At 41.0% G+C, this 16,816-nt stretch overlaps 1 protein-coding gene across 3 annotated transcripts in view; it reads left to right on the top strand.

Annotated features, from left to right (window-relative positions):
* The window catches only part of DOCK9 (dedicator of cytokinesis 9), a 175,143-nt gene that overhangs the window by 99,788 nt on the left and 58,539 nt on the right, over nt 1-16,816 (top strand). For all 3 annotated transcript variants that reach the window (XM_023513093.1, XM_023513092.1, XM_023513091.1), the window contains exons 28-35: nt 2,237-2,383; nt 3,047-3,130; nt 3,776-3,887; nt 6,913-7,091; nt 7,338-7,451; nt 9,852-9,969; nt 14,201-14,334; nt 16,460-16,574. In XM_023513093.1, the coding sequence (XP_023368861.1) occupies nt 2,237-2,383; nt 3,047-3,130; nt 3,776-3,887; nt 6,913-7,091; nt 7,338-7,451; nt 9,852-9,969; nt 14,201-14,334; nt 16,460-16,574 (1,003 nt within the window). The remainder of the gene's footprint in view (nt 1-2,236; nt 2,384-3,046; nt 3,131-3,775; nt 3,888-6,912; nt 7,092-7,337; nt 7,452-9,851; nt 9,970-14,200; nt 14,335-16,459; nt 16,575-16,816) is intronic.

The following is a 16,816-nucleotide window of genomic DNA, read 5'->3' as shown; positions in this document are numbered from 1 at the left end:
AAAAAAAAAAAAAGCATAATCACTATACCATTATCACACCAAACAAAATGAGCACTATGTCTTTGTTATTATCTAACACTGAATCTGTATTCATTTTTTTCCCAGGTGTCTTAAAAATGTCATTTCACAATTGGTATATCTGAGTTCGGATCTAAAAAAAAGTCCACACATTGCATTTCTTTGATGTACTTCTAAAGTTTTGATTCTCAAACTGTTCGCTTTCCATTTGTTTGTTTTTTAATCCAGTGTATTTGTTGAAGAACACAAGTCATTTGTCCTGCAGAATTTCCCACATTCTAGATTTGGTGGATTGTAACCTCACGGTGTCACATGACATGGTTCTCTATCCCTGGCATTTCCTTTAACCTCACAGTTATATTTAGAGGTTCACTTTGATTCGGGTTTGGTTTTCTTTCCGGCAAGGAAACTTCACAGCCAACACAATTGCCTCATATTACAAGGCATGTGTGTCCAGGTGTCCCACTCTTAGTTATGATATTGATTGATAGGCTTGCACGGTGTCTGCCCAGTGCACCCATGATATAGTTCTTCATCCACTTACCATGGTTTTAGCAGCCATTGGCTCATCCCCATTCTGACGGTCACAAGCATTTGTTGAGGTACCTGTCTTGCAGGAGTGGTCAGCTTGGGAAGCAGCAGTCATGGCTGATGGTTAAAGGATTGCTGCTGGGCTCCTGGATGTTGGTTATCTGTTAATGCTGTCATCTCAGGATATAGAGCTATTGGTTATACAAATGGAACCAAATCCCTTTAGAATTTGAGAATTTGCTGTTCTGCGCTTCAAAGCAGGGGAACTTTACATTCTTAGGATAATATTTGATCCTTTCCTCACTGGATTCTTGAGTCTGTGTAAGTTTACAGAGACTTTGTTACTGGTTTGAGATTTGAAATTGTTATAGAGATGATCAAATATTCCTAATAGGAATGAATAAAATAATGCTTGCTGTTATATCAAAAGTATCTAGTTCTAGTTCCAAGTTTTATAAAATATTATTTGTTTGATATTGGGATATTAGTTTGACTGCTCTAAAACAGGCCAATGTAACAGTGGCTTAAATAAGACAAAAGGTTCCTTTCTCTCTTTTGGAAAGCCATGAGCCATGAGTTGGAGAGTGGGGCAGTTTGTTCCCCAAAGTCAGTGAGTCAGGCTCTCTCTATCAGTTACCCAGCCTCTGGGGTTGCCCTCCTCCACATGGTGAGCTCACCACTACATCATCCTGGCAGTGATAAGAAGAGAACAGGGAAGACCAGCAGCTTCTTTTAGGGGCCTGGCCTGGACAGGGTGTGTGTCACATCCTCTTACAGCCCATTGGCCATTGCTTGGTCATGGGGCCCATTTTTAGCTGCAAATCAGACTGGGATTAAAGGGTTATTAAAGGTCAATCAGTACTATTTACTGACTTCTCCAAGCCTCACTTTCCTCATCTGTGAAACAGGGATGCAAATGTGCCCCCACTCTTGTGGCTGTTAGATTTAATTGCATGGATGGTAGACCTGGGTCTAAGTCTTTGTTAGTTGCATAGCGGAAGCTAACATTTACCTAAACTCTCTGACCCTTCATAAAAATGAGGATTAAAATTATAGGGATCTTACAAGAGTTGAAATAAAAGGACATAAAAATGTACTGCCACGTAGAAGGTACACATAGGTAGTAGCTAACTGTTAAGCAGGCAGTGCGTAAGTTTTTAGGCTCCTGATGGGGAAAGATTATGATGCAAAGTGAATTCTAAGAGGACTGCTGCCAAACTGTCTAATCGCCTACAATCATCAGTCTGCATATTTGCAGTTGAATAATTGAAGCTGAGACATAAGCCAGTGCTTTCTGAAGAGATATCTGAGAGGTGTAGGCCCCAAGGTCATCAAAGGTACTCAGTAAAGATGCAGATTCCTACCCCTTCCCCTCTATATTCCCCACTTAGTCTCCTGAAATGGGATCTTTAGTTTCTTACAGAGGCTGACTCACCCTAATTTTACAAACACCTTCAGGGTGATCATTATCACACAAGTGTGAGATTCTGGATCTAATCTGCAGTACTTATTTGAAGTGTTTGAATACTTGTACAATACTTTCAAAGAAGAGTAATTCATTTTATCTGGCTTCAGAGAAATAAGATTAGAACTTTTGAGTTTTTAACAATAGATTATGGGATGGGATTTTCTTCTCAAATGGTTGCAAGTTCAAAAATAATAAATCTTTGCTTCACATCCTTTTTAGTTACTGCGAAACCAGAGATTCCCTGCATCCTATCATCATGCAGTGGAAACCGTTGTGAATATGCTGATGCCACACATCACTCAGAAGTTTCGAGATAACCCAGAGGCATCTAAGAATGCAAATCATAGCCTTGCTGTCTTCATCAAGGTGGGGACCTCCAGGGAGGAGGTGTCAATTATATGACTAAGATATTCTTTTTAAGCAGCTGGCTAGTATGGAGTAGTGCTCCAACAAAGTGGATGTCTTTTTTTTTTTTTTTTTTTTTTTTTGAGACAGAACCTCAAGCTATCACCCTGGGTAAAGTGCTGTGGCGTCACAGCTCACAGCAAACTCCAACTCCTGGGCTCAAGCGAGTCTCGTGCCTCTGCCTCCCAAGTAGCTCCACTAAGCCTGGATGGCATGTTTTTATGCTAAAAGATAAACTTATTTATAGTAAATACTGATTTAGGCTCGGCACCTATGGCTCAAGTGGTTAAGGCGCCAGCCACATACACCTAGGGTGGTAGGTTCAAATCCAGTCTGGGCCTGCCAAACAATAATGCCGGCTGCAACCAAAAAATAGCCAGACATTGTGGTGGGTACCTGTGGCCCCAGCTACTTGGGAGGCTGAGGCAGGAGACTCACTTGAGCCCAGGAGTTGGAGGTTGCTGTGAGTTGTGATGCCACGGCACTTTACCCAGGGGGACAGCTTGAGGCTCTGTCTCAAAATAAATAAATAAATAAATAAATAAACAAATAAGGATTTGAATTCTATTCTCCAAAATGTTTGGGCCTGAAATACTGAACTTTGTGGCTTGTTTTCCCCTGCAGAGATGTTTCACCTTCATGGACAGGGGCTTTGTCTTTAAGCAGATCAACAACTACATTAGCTGCTTTGCTCCTGGAGACCCAAAGGTAGTGTGGGTGTTGGCTACTGTTCTTCTATCTCTCTGACTCACATCTAGAAATCAACCTATTTCTCTCAGTTCTCATCAGAATTTTCTTTCCGTCCCAGAGGCACAACTCACTCCTCTCTTGGAAACCCTAGTACTTACTTCCTGTATAGGTGTGAGATATTAAAACAGAATGAGAAATAAACATACTCATTGATTTTTCTCTTAAAACCTGAAAGGACTCCTCAGACAGAAAACTGAAAGTGTATGAATTGTGATTCATAGTTTAACAGACAAGAGAATAGAATTAACCATCTAGCCTTTCTCTCCATTTTTTCCTAAAGCTCTGCCTTACCTTTTTTTTTTTTTTTTTTTATTGAGTGTGTCTATAATGATAAGCTGCCTGAAATCCTTTTTTGAAGAGGAGGAGCATAAATAATAAATGCCCTAGTAGTCAGTTGGGGACATTCTTTAATGAAATGTGTTCTCAGTTTTCAAACAAATCCTAAAGCCCTTTTAAAATCTGTAAGATGCAACAGAGTGTAGAGTTCCAAGAGGGTTAAGAAGCTAATGACTTGCTGTGTTGTTTCTAATGGGTTTTTTAGGATCCTGTATTAAAAAATCCCTGTGATGCATTTAATTTATGAGTAAACATATTTTCCTACAGACCCTCTTTGAATACAAGTTTGAATTTCTCCGTGTGGTGTGCAATCATGAACATTATATTCCTTTGAATTTACCAATGCCATTTGGAAAAGGCAGGATTCAGAGATACCAAGGTAATCCATCTTTTTGTTTATAAAAAGAGCCATTTATTTTTAGTAAGAAAAGATAATTCGTATTAGCATATTCTAGGGTTTTTTTATTGATGAATTTTTCCTATTTCCATTTTTTAAAGTACTGATAAAATGTTGTAGGAGAACTTACTTTCAGCAAACTTAGACTACAGATCATGCCAGCATGACTCTTGTTTTCATTGAAAAAATCCTTTGCTTAAACAATGAAAATCCATCTTACTTATTATAGCTTATTTTTATTTGTTTCACCTTTCCTTTTTTCTTATGAATTAGCTTTTCTTTCACCAACTGTGGAGTCACTTGACACTCCTGTAGGTAGGTGTGGGTGTGGTGCTGCTTTCTTGCATTTTCCTCCCTTAGAAGAAAAAGAATGCAAGTGATTGCCAGACGCTTCCATGTGCTATTCAGTTAGGCATTTCCTGTAGCTTTGATCAATTTTTAAACTCGTGATAAGCCAGTGAATTTGTTTTCACTGTAGCTGAGTCATAGCTATGATATCCCAAGGAGGAATCTGGTTTTGTGCCCCTGAAGTTACTGGGTACTCTAGGGTGTTTCTTTCAGAAATAAACAAAAAGCCCTGCTTCTTCGCCCAAAATGCATTGTTCTGTCATCTTCATAGCCATTGTCCGTAGAGGTAGTAACCTAAATCACAAGCTACATGGCCTTTTCACATGCTTTTCATGTTTGCACGTTGAGTCTTTATTAATGTTCTGTATTCTCTTTGAGAATTGGCAGAAATTTCTTTGTCTTCAATGAGTAAATCGGATTAAACAAATCGCAGTGCTCAGTCAGGTCTGTCATGTAATAGTCATTGAATTTAGTGCCTTGAATATACTCAGGTTTATTTGTGCTAAAGGAAAGAAAAAGTAGAAGGATGCCAGCAAACTGTTAATGACACCTGAATCAACCAACCACCTCTGAAATTCAGAGAGAAACACACAAATGTATTCAAAGACAAATAGCTTCCACTAAAACAGACCTATGGATAGTACCTTTTAAGAAGCAAGAAGAGTTGTAGCCCTGGAGTTGGCCTTCATGCATCCAACAAATGTTTACTGCAAATGTTGTCCAACTGCAAGTTACAGTTGTGGGCAACCTGCATGAAAGTCCTTGGCTAGTCTACATAAGTGAAATATGTAGAGTCTTAGAGACTGGTAAATGCTAAATTAAGACAGGGAAAGGGGAACCATTTGCGATAGGGCAGCCAGGTAATAGCTGGAAGGGAGCAGGTTATGCTGAGTTTTGAGCACATCAGCAAACTCTGGATCTAACCCTCCTACCTTGCTCTCCACGCTGCAGACATGCCCACTTAACTCCTAGCTCCTCAAATGTGGCATGCCTGCTCCATGGATCCTTCACCTCAGTGGTCCCCTCCCTGGGGAACCCTCATCTTCTTCTGCAGCCCAGACACACTATATCTCCTATGTGGGGCCTCCTGCATTCTCCTCATCTAGCTCCCCAAGTGGAATTAATTGCCCTCAGATCCTAGCAGCATCTCTCACCTCACAGTCACCTGTACTTGGGGACTGTGACTTTTTTCCTTTCACCTTTTCACCTGAAGAGCTGAGGGCAACGGTTTATTGGCAGGGCTGCATAGTCAGTGTGTGCTAATGCCCTTCTTCCCCTGTGACGTGGCCAGGCCAAATCATTCATCCTTAGAACTGAGTGCAGTGGAGATCCCACAGTTCCCCAAAAGACCCCTGTGAGCTCTCAGGAGACTTCCAAGGTATTTGGTAGCAAGAAGGGCTGCCCTGGACGGGTGGGTACAGGTCATAATTTGCCTTACTGCCCTGAGAAGAATAAATGATTTTTATCTCTCCTTCTCACTTCCTCTCCCTGGAGAGAGGAGAGAGGATAAGAACGCGCTTTCATGCACTTACGCTTGCATACAAGCACACACACATGCGTACAAGCACAGGTGTGTGAGCACACACACACTTAAAGTCATTTTCTTCTAAGAGACTTATGTGAATTTAAGCTGTTAACTATAGTTTGAATAAACTGGGCATAATGATCACCAACAGTGAACATAATTATGCTAGAAAAATGGATGTTCTTTCCCTTCTTCTCCTAAAGATTTCATAGAACTTGGGTCAGTGTTTTGGGTGCATTTAGATGTAACTAGTTGATATGGGATGAAAGTCACAGGAGTGGTGTATAGATGGCCTTTAAGAATGGAGTCAGTCTAACAATTCAAATCTAGCTTCGGCTTCCTGAACTGTGTATTTCAGCTTTAGACTGATGTTTAGCTGCTCTTATTACCCCCAGAAGAGTCCTGTTTGCTTCCGTCTCTTTTTCAGGACAGCTTTTCATTTTGTCATTTAGCTTGTTGATAATTTACTTGTTGGTTTTGGTGGTTTGTCCATTTTAGTTGTAGTTTATATTCCTTTTTTGTTTTTAGAGGTGTGGAAGTATTAAAAGGACATTTTAGGAAATACTGCATTAAATAAGTTTTTACTTAGGGATAACAGAATAAAAAGGTTATATCTGTTAATTCATTTATCTTAAACATATCAGGTTTTAATGTGAATATAAGATCAGTAATGATCAGGCAATGGATAAATGAACTCAGGTAGTAACGAAAATTTCATTCTTTGCTTAATTACATGTTTGTTATGCTCAAATTACTCTTAAATAATTCTTTGAATGAGTATATCTTTATTTTTTTACTTTGTCAGTAACAAACTTATATTTGTAATATACCATATGCTATTCTCTATTCTAAAAATCATTACTTAAAACTATTTACTGATTTAATTATGTAGGATGTAATATGTTCCAAAATCAAAATCTAGTGTAATTATTTGTATTTAAATTTGGTTTCCATTTAAGTGTTTAGTGTGTTAAGAAGTATAGCAACATGTTTACAATCAGTTCTCACCCCTTTGAAGTGTCATCATCTGTCGACATGTACAGGGTGGGCTGAATGCTGAGGGTGGGTTTAGTTTTCATGTCATTCAAAGGGTGCTACATTGTCCCACTAAAGTTGCTTCTGTCCTCATTTCAGACCTTCAGCTTGACTACTCGTTAACAGACGAGTTCTGCAGAAACCACTTTTTGGTGGGACTGTTATTGAGAGAGGTGGGGACTGCCCTCCAGGAGTTCCGGGAGGTCCGTTTGATCGCCATCAGTGTGCTCAAGAACCTGCTTATAAAGCATTCTTTTGATGACAGATATGCTTCCAGGGTGAGTGGGCCCCAATGGCAGGAAATGGGCATTGATAAAGTCCTTTATCTTAAGGAGTATAAAGAAAGTAACCAACTAAAAAGTTCGGGGTAACAAAAAAGAGTTTTTTTTCTATTTGGAGAATAACATCAAATATCTGTCTTTATAGGAAGGCTGCAAGCAAAGGAAGGTACCCAGTGCCAACTTCAGCTGTCATCAAGCTCTCTGAACTATAGCACAAACTTACCCTGTGTACCTTCCTTTCAGAGCCACCAGGCAAGGATAGCCACTCTCTATCTGCCTCTGTTCGGGCTGCTGATTGAAAACGTCCAGCGGATCAACGTGAGAGAGGTGTCGCCCTTCCCTGTCAACCCAGGCAGTGTATGTAAACGTGGTCATAGTCATGGCCAGTATCGGGTCCTAGGGCAGTCGGAACACAGAAGAAATCTATTCTGTCACAGTCAGGAGGCCAGAAGTCCACCATCAAGTTGTCAGCAGTGCTGGCTTCTCCTGGAAGCTCTAAAACAGTGGTTCTCAACCTTCCTAATGCTATGGCCCTTAATATAGTTCCTGTGGGTTGCAACCCACAAGTTGAGAACCGCTGCTCTAGGAGAAGAGTCTGTTCCGTACTTCTTTCCCAGATTCTGCTGGTGCTGGCCATCCTTAGTGCTCTCAGGCTTGCCCCTGTATCACCGTGGCCCCTGTGCTCTCCCTCGGCCAAGTCTGTGTCTCTGTGCACCTTCCCCTCTTCTTGTGAGGACACCAGTGATTAGATTTAGGGCCCACCTAGTATGATCTCATCTTCACTTTCATCATAATTACATCTGGAGAGATCCTATTTCCAAATGAGGTCCTCCTGAGGTTCTAGGTGGACATGAGTTTTAGGGGGACACCCCTTAACCCATACACATCCCCCTTTATTTTGCCAGTAAAACCATATATTCCACAATGCTCCTGGTGAATTCCATTTCTGGCTAAGATGGGGTCAATCAGTAAACCTTCAACTCTTAGTAAAAATCAGTATGAAACTCCTGCCCTCCTGATGCCCCATAAGGCCTTAAAACTTCCATTTTTGTATTCAGCAAAAATTCATGGGGGGATAGACAGAAAACATGGTGTAGTTGTAACCTGTGTCCTATAAGAGCTCATGGTAACCCCAGGCCTGGTGGTAACGTTCTCTGCCGTCTCAGAAGCCACCTGAGGGCTACCATTCTCTCTGATTGTAGAATTAGTAAGGCTACTAGCCGGGTATGTTGGTGCACACCTGTAGTCCCAGCTCCTCAGGAGACTGAAGCAAGAGGATGCTGAAGCCCAAAAGATTGAGGTTGCTATGAGTTATGATGATGCCATGGCCTTCTACCAGGGTAACAGAGTGAGACTCAGTCTCAATGAATGAATGTGAGGCTTGATGTCAGTGGTACCAAGGTGAAGGACAGGAAGCCCTGCCTCCACGAAGTGACCTCCTGCATCTACATTGTCTTTGTGCAGGCTTTTAAATATGTGTGGGAGAATAAGTTGACTGGAGGAATTACCAGTGTCTCAAAACTTATGGCTAGAGATCATTTGATCTTTTATTCAGTCTTTGATACATGTTAATTTGTCTTGTTACTTAAAAAGGATTCTTGGGATCATCTCATAATTCAGCTTTTTCAAAGGATGTTTGCTGTCAAATTTCTTGTTACATTTCTTTTTCAATTAGAAAAAGCTTTTTAAATATTAACCTATAACAATTTTAATTATTAAAGTTTATAAGCATTTACCATCTAAAAAAACCTGCAGTCTTTCTCATTCTAAGCTCTTTTTCTTGGCCTCAGAGGGATATATCTGCAATTAATTTGGACAGATATTACCAGTTCAGGAGTTTCCCTTTCCCTTTTATCCAGGAGTCATGAAGTGGCTTGGTGGTTGATCTTTCCACTTTGTCATTATGGTGTATATTTGGGGGGAGTTCCATGCATGCTTCTGTCCCTTTCCCCACCACAGTGATGAATTGTTCCATTTTTTACACTGCCTACCTCTTCACCTTCTAACACATTCCTAAATCAGGTTAGATGAGCCATGTCTGTAGTGTGTGTGTACGTGCTGCTGTTCTCTACCCTAAATGCACCTTGTGGATCTCACCCCACACGTTGAGTCTCACACGTGTATTCTTTAACCCTCTGCTTTTCTAACTGGAGTCACTAATTCAGGGCATGTGATCTCCCTGTACTGTTTCAATCCTGAGAAAAATGAACACAATTTATGATCTTTCTTTGGCTTTTACCCTTTTTGATTTAACTTCAAAATGAACGATTCCTCCACTCTAAAGTGTGAGGAGACTCATGACACTCCAGACGTCTAGCGACTGCCATTGCTGCTGTTGGGATTCCCTGTTGCTCATTTGAAAAGATTTCTAATGTGAGAGAAAAGCCAGACTTCCACTTAGAGGGAGCAGAGGAGGCTTTCTCTGAGGGAAAAAAATGCCAAAATAATCTAAGGAAATGCAAGGTGTCTGAGCTCTGGAGAGGGAAAGGTGCTAGAAGTGCCAAGAGGAAGAGACAGTGACCATGTGGAACCTAATTTCTCTGTCCCCCCAGCTCCACATCCCAAGCCACTGCCACCTCTGTCCCGTCCTCCTTTAGTCCCTTGCCCATGCCACATGGCTCTTCTCCCACTCTGGCATGTTGAGCACATCATGCTGTTCCGCCTCATTCATGCCCTTGGCCCTCACACTTCCAACAGTGATTAAAGAGTCTTATTTTAGTCATCTTTGATTATTTCTTCTCTTCCTCCCTTTGACAGACTGGGAAGGATGAATCCCTCGCTTTACCAGCTGTGAATCCACTGGTGACGCCGCAGAAAGGAAGCACGTTGGATAACAGCCTGCACAAGGACCTCTTGGGTGCCATCTCTGGCATCGGTAATGCACAGTGCTCTTGTCCTCTCTCCAGTGTCACTCTAAAATGTGTCTTTAATCCAATAATTCCATAGTTCATCAACACCACACATTTGCAAACTTGGACTTCGAAGTCTGAGTTTCTGCCTTGAATATTCTTTTCCTGGTTGTGATACTTAACAACTGAAATCCCGTAATCATATACCGAAATATCCATCCCAAAATGCTTATGAGTCCTGAAGATAGCACATTTAATCACTTGCTAGTGCTGTTTACTTTTTGTTTAATGCTTTTTAAGTTGATTTGCCATTTTAAATCTTAATGGGAATGTTTATGCTGTTAGAAAAGGAGTATTTTTGCAGGTGTTGGGAAGGGAGGATTTATTTGTAGTGTTAGTGATTTAGATGAAATGTGACATATAGTACTTCCTGAAGGAAATACTGGTTTGTGGCTAGAATTTTATCTTAAAATTGGTTTTCAAAAGTCTTCTATCTTGCAATATTTTTTCTATCTGAAATAATGAAAAAACAGCTTCCCACGGGGAGGAAAACAGACAACATAAGTCAAGATTCAAATAGTGTTTCCTTCAGAAGAAAATACCTGAGAAACTGAACCTGTTAGTTACTCTAATTGAGCCCCTGTGCTAGCTCCTTCTTAAAGATAGTGTCACAAAAATATATACTGTCACAGATGTTCACAGACTTCCTCTGTCTTTATTTCTACCTATTTTTACTTCACTTTGAGTGACTGAAGCATTCTGTTAATACTATCACTAGTGGTTAGACTATCCACTAATGGGCTCATTAAGGAAGGGCAGTCCTTTGACCTAATTAATTTGCAGAGCTGTGATGCATTGTGATTTTATGTCCTTAACTTCATGTGGTGGTGGTGGTGGTATTAACATGCCATTTCATGTAGGTGGCAAAACTGGAGACAATTTAAAATCAGCCCTCATGAATGCCCGCATTTATTTAACAGTGCTAATACCAGTCGTTAATCTTATTTATGTGTATTTTTCATACTTATAATCCCTTCATTTGGTGAGATAAAGATTAAATATCATGTGTAATGTTTGGAGGAGAGCCGGGTGCACAGGGAATGCTCAGCAGATGTCGGCTGCTGGCAGGAGTTTCCATTTGCCTTCATTCTGGGCCTTCATCCCTCTGCCTCCCCTACTGCAGATGTGGAAAAGGGACCTTCCTTGGAGAGTTTGCTCTGTGGCAGTTCATGGCAGTAGCTTTAAAGTCAGACAGATGTGGCTTTGGAGCTCAACTTGACCATTTACCAGTTGCTGTGGCAGGGTCTTGTCTATCCTCTTCACCCTCCATACCCACATCTCCAAAACAAAGAGATGAAGAGCTGAGACGACATGTATGGTGCTGGGCAGAGAGTGGACTTGGAAGAGTCAGAACTCCACTATAGTTTGCTATTTCCAAAGAAGCCTCAAATGCTTCTTCTGTTTTGACTCATTTGGCCATTCTTTGATTCAGAATTCACCTTGTCAGGATTTGGATTTCTTGAGCACTTAGAGTGGAGTCATTGAGCACCATTAGCATGACAGCCTTCAGTTGCTCTGTGTTCATGGTGCAGTTATGAAAAGTACTCAAGACTAATTTAATCCCTTTTCACTCTTTCTTGAATTTCAAGATCCAAATTCACTTTTCATAAGAATTCACCACGATAGGTTTATTTGTACTCAGGCATTATCTACATTTCTTATCTTGAAGACTTAAGTTCTTATTCCCTTTTAGGAGCGCCTTCTAGAGACACCTCACCTTTTCACTGGGTTTACTGGTTTTGTTCTGGTGGCTTTAGCAGCTCTTCTCTGATGGTCTGGGAGTTTCCAACCAACTTTAGCCCTTGTGCTTGTCCTTCTCAAGCAGACTTTCTCCTTACAGCTCTGCTTACAAGAAGTCCTGTTCCCATCCATGTTGAGGATGTGTTCTCACAGTTATTCACACGTCTTGGGAGCATGGTTCATGGGAATTTCTAAAACTGATTCAGTGTCTGGACTCAGGTTACATTCATTGTGAAAGACATACCCCCCAAGGTTCAGTGTTCCCTTTTTCACCTCCTCAGCATATCACATCAGGCTGTTGGGACCAAGGGGTAGGGATGAACTAAACTTTCCATTTTACTCACATGTTGTTTAAGGTCTTTGAAAGCTGTGCACTGGACCAGGGTATTAACTATAGATACATACAGACCAGGAGCAAACACACTGATTTGATATATCACATTTCTGTTTGTTTGCCTTAAATTAGGACTCTAGTTCTAGAATCAAGCCTAAAACCTTGAGAATTAATGGTCATATTCTTCTTCATTAAGGACCTCTTTCTCTTGAACTCTTTCTCTTGAGTTCTGTGTTGACGTTAAATATGAAAGATAGTTATATTAGAATTGTAATTTGGTCACAGTGTATGTTTGCTTTCTCAGTACAGAAAAAGGCTCATATTTCTTTATAGCAGTGGTTCTCAACCTGTGGGTCACAAACTGTATTAAAGGGTCATAGCATTAGGTTGAGAACCACTGCTCTATAGGGTTTTCACCTGTTCTTTAGGACATTCACACTGTTTCTATCGTGGGACGGGGAGGGGTCTATGTGTTCCAGACTTCACTTATGTTTTTGAATTCCTCTGGCCCTTCCTTTCTCGGTCTTAACACACTGACTCCATGTCAGGGATAGCAGTATGTTTATCTGAGTGTTTGCTAGGACTTACAATGTTGGGGCTGCAGGTCTTCCTTTTTAGATGAAACCATCTTGATATTGCCTAAGAAATGATTGATTTGTGCCTTTATCCAGCAAATTTAAAAGTACACCTGAGTGACTTACAAAAATAATTTTGGTGCAAATGAGGGACCAGCTATACTTATTTATTTATTTATTTTAACTTAGAAATACCTCAGTCCTTAGTAGCTCACTTGCCTAGTGAAATCTGAAAATGATCAGCCTGTCGTGAGGTGGTATGTAGCAGCATCTTCAGCTTGGGTCTGGGAGGATGTGCTTCTATCTGCCCTGCAGATTACCAAAATCCCCTCCTGCCATCTGTGAAACCAGCCAGGCCTTTCTGCTGGAAGCATTCCCTTTGGTTCAGCACAGAATGAACACCTCCAAAGAACCATTTTGAATTACACGATTAACTTAAAATTTTACCTAAAGCGGGAAGTCACTTATCTCTTATCTTTAAAAAGTACCAAGGTTGGGGCAGTGCCTATAGTTCAAGGAGTAGGGTGCCAGCCCCACATACCAGAGGTGGTAGGTTCAAACCCGGCCCTGGTCGAAAACTGGAAAAAAAAAAAAAAAAGCACCAAGGTTGGGACTAATTTCTGCCTTCAAATGCTATTTTTTTATGAACATCACAAATTTTATTTCCAAATCCTATTTCCTTTTTGCCCATAACAGTTTATAGCAGAGAGTCCCGCCTGTTCAGTGTTCACAGCATCCTTATTTTTTCATGGTGCCCCCAGGCCAAAACTAACACCTAATAGTTCTGTTTATTAGGTTCTTATGGCCAAATACCAAGTGTTTATATCCTAACAACTTCGTAGGCATTTGGAAAAACATTAAATTTTTAAAAAATTTTATTTCATTTTTAATAACCAGAACTATTATTGCTAATGGGTATGTGTATACATGCCTTTTAGACCCTCACACTGTCTCATACTTTGGAATCAGAGTGTCCACCATCTTCCTCATTTCCTGCTCCACGTTGATTTTCACCCAGCACTTTTTACCATAGATACCCAGCTTCATAAAGATAAAACATCATCAAGAAGAATATAACACTAAGTCTGAAACTGCAGTTTCTGGCCATTGTCAAGTATCATTGGGTTTCCCTTGAAAATACAAAATATCCCATGATAACCCTCAGAGTTTACTGGGACACCTCAGCTTAGAGTTTGAATACGCACATTTGTTGTAAGATTTAATTTTTTATTTAATAGTTGTAAAAGTTGGATTTACCTGTTAATTCTTTTAAAGTCTTCATTCTATCTCATTGTGAAACAGTGCATGCCCTTCTAGTCTCAGGAGTGAAAGGCAGTTTCCAATAAATGAATTGCTATTCTATCTTAATGTTCTAGTCCCAGTTTCCCTGTATCTCATCATAAAGTAAAGTAATTGACTGCAACTTTTCAGCCAACTTCCTAACAGAAAAAATAAATGCCATAAAAGCAGTTTCCCTTAAAGGCCAGTACTTACCTTTATTTTGGTCTGTCTCAGCATAACTTTGGTCTTGGCATAATTTCTGTTTAGCTTCTCCGTATACGACCTCAACTCCAAACATCAACAGCGTGAGAAATGCCGACTCAAGAGGGTCTCTCATAAGCACTGATTCGGGTAACAGCCTTCCAGAGAGAAATAGTGAGAAGAGCAATTCTCTGGATAAGGTAATTTCTTTTCACATAACACAAATGTTTCTTGTAATTAATGGATTTAGCCCTCTACTGTGGACTAACTTGCTTTATGTTGTAGTACCTTGTTAAGTGTGACCTTTTGTTTTTTGTAAATGACTCCACCAACCTTGGGTAGATGATCAGAGCTTTATCTAAAGTTGGGACCCATTTCTTGAAACTCTCTGATTCCCATTTCCAGGATTTCAGACAAGGGCTGTGTTTACCAGGCATCCTCAAACTATGGCCCACAGGCCACATGCAGCCCACCTAGGACATTTATCCGGCTCACCAGGTGTTTTTCCGCCACTGCCTGTCCTGCTTAGCAGCCAACTCCTCCGGAGGCCCGCAGTCTGGCCCTCCAATGGTCTGAGGGACAGTGAACTGGCCCCTTGTTTAAAAAGTTTGAGGACCCCTGGTATTTACAGTGGAGCACTATTGGCTAATGGTCCTGGCAGGTCAGGCAGATAAGGAATCAAATGCCACCCACTTAGACTCCTTGTCACATTCACTCCAGAGAACATGAGCTCCGCATGTCTCTGCAGCCAGCTCCAGGAAAGAATTACTGACCATAGAGATGATGCAGAGATAAGGCTTCCTCTGAAATCACTCTGTTCACTTCCCCCTTCTACTTCACCTTTTTCTTGAAGTTTCTAAAGGCTCAGATAATTTGGAAGTTTGTGGGTAAGGATACAGCTCAGTTTCAACCTGAAACCATGTAGATTGGTGTCACCTTGGGCACAATTTTTATAAGTTACTTTAAGTTATAGGCCAGCACCTGTTCCAATAACCAGATGAACCATTTAGGGATGTATTCCTGGTTCTCAGCAAGCATCTGGAAAACATTCCCCTCAGCATCAAGTGTGGAATCTTGTCACATTCCACAGCTAGCACAAACATGATTATCCTTAACGGTAGTTCTGTCAAGGCATGCGCAGCTCAGTGCAGGGGTGTGTCGTGACCTGTTGAACTTTTCCCTTGACCCTAACATGCCTTCGTGTGCATAGAGGGAGAAGCTGCTCCGAAGGCACTCTGCTTGTGTCATACGCGATGCTGGAGAGGAGGAGGAGAGCTGCCAGTCAGCCAGGAAGCATCGGGTCACCGTGGACTTTTCCCTTTTAACAGTCCCGCCTCTGCCAGAGGAAACCTTGCACGCTGCACCTCCCCTTCCCCTTCCAGAAGTACTGACTTCTCCTAGTGCCTCCAGGCAAAGGGGCAGGCGAGGTGATCTTCCGTACCAGTCTTGCCACTCACTGCACCTGTGTTCTTTTTTAAATAAAAATATTTGCATTTCTTATTCATTAACCCTATATTTTTCAATTGGCCAACAAGACTTTGAATGAAACATCCTTTTTACTGATCATTTTTCTTTGATAATTTGGCAAAAAAAATTCCTGATTTAACTTGGAAACTTAACTTGGGGGGACGGGGGGTTAAATCTCCTGTGTTTGTAATCCTGAGGTGTGAGATTCTTGTTTTATTTATTTATCTTTTTATGTGCTGCCTAGTGGCAAAACTGCCCTCCCCTTTGCCCCAAGCTTTCTGGCGTTTGCAGTGTTGTCGAGCTCAGCTAGTGACGGCATGGCCTCATCAGTTTAGAGTCTTTGGTGATGCTGTGTGGAGGTGTCCTTGCTTGTTCCTGTCAAGCACGTGCCCCTTCTGTCCCCCAGCGAAGCGCACTTGGAGGCTGATACACAGCAGCACCACAGGCTTTACTTGCTGTTTAGCCACTGCCCTTTCCCTGAAGAGATGGTTGGTTGTGTGGTATCCTCTGAGTCGTCTTTTTTGTGTTTGATCTTAGCATACATACTTTTTTGCATGAGGTTTTACTTGGCACTCAGCATAACTGAAACTATGGTTATCCAGTGTGAAAGGTTTGTGCCTCCCAGCTTGTCCCCTGGTAGGGTATGCAGAGGGGACAAGCCAGAGCCTCTGTGGAGAGGCCTCCGTGTATGTTACATTCAGGTGGAGGTGTGCCTGGAGGTTAGCTGTCAGCAAACCACCTTCCAATTTGCGTGATCTGACTCAATTCGAAGAATCTTTCTCTTCCAAGGTAGAAAAGGGAAACAAAACAATTTTTTCCACTAAGGAAATAGAAAGATCACCTGTATTTCCTTTTCAGCATCAACAAAGTAGCACTTTGGGAAATTCTGTGGTTCGCTGTGACAAACTTGACCAGTCTGAAATTAAGAGCCTGCTGATGTGTTTCCTCTACATCTTAAAAAGCATGTCTGATGGTAGGTAAAAAAATGAAGATTTCTGTTTTGCTTTCCTTGTTCTGGTATTTGGTTTATTTTTTTTAATTATATTGATCCCAAGATTTTAAAGGATTTTCTTCCTTGTTTGAAATGCATACTAATTTACTAAATAGAAATAAGAGTCAAGTAAGAGACTCATTGTGGAAATAGTTTTGTTAATTATTTTATTCTAGAAAACAAATTCTAATATGTGAACAGGCCTTTTTTTTCATTTGTATTAA

The sequence above is a fragment of the Otolemur garnettii genome, unplaced genomic scaffold (genome assembly GCF_000181295.1).
Source record: "Otolemur garnettii isolate 467f Iridium unplaced genomic scaffold, OtoGar3 scaffold00034, whole genome shotgun sequence".
Lineage (NCBI taxonomy): Eukaryota > Metazoa > Chordata > Mammalia > Primates > Galagidae > Otolemur > Otolemur garnettii.
The sequence above is the reverse complement of the archived record's forward strand: the minus strand, read 5'-3'. Positions and strand labels throughout refer to the sequence as shown.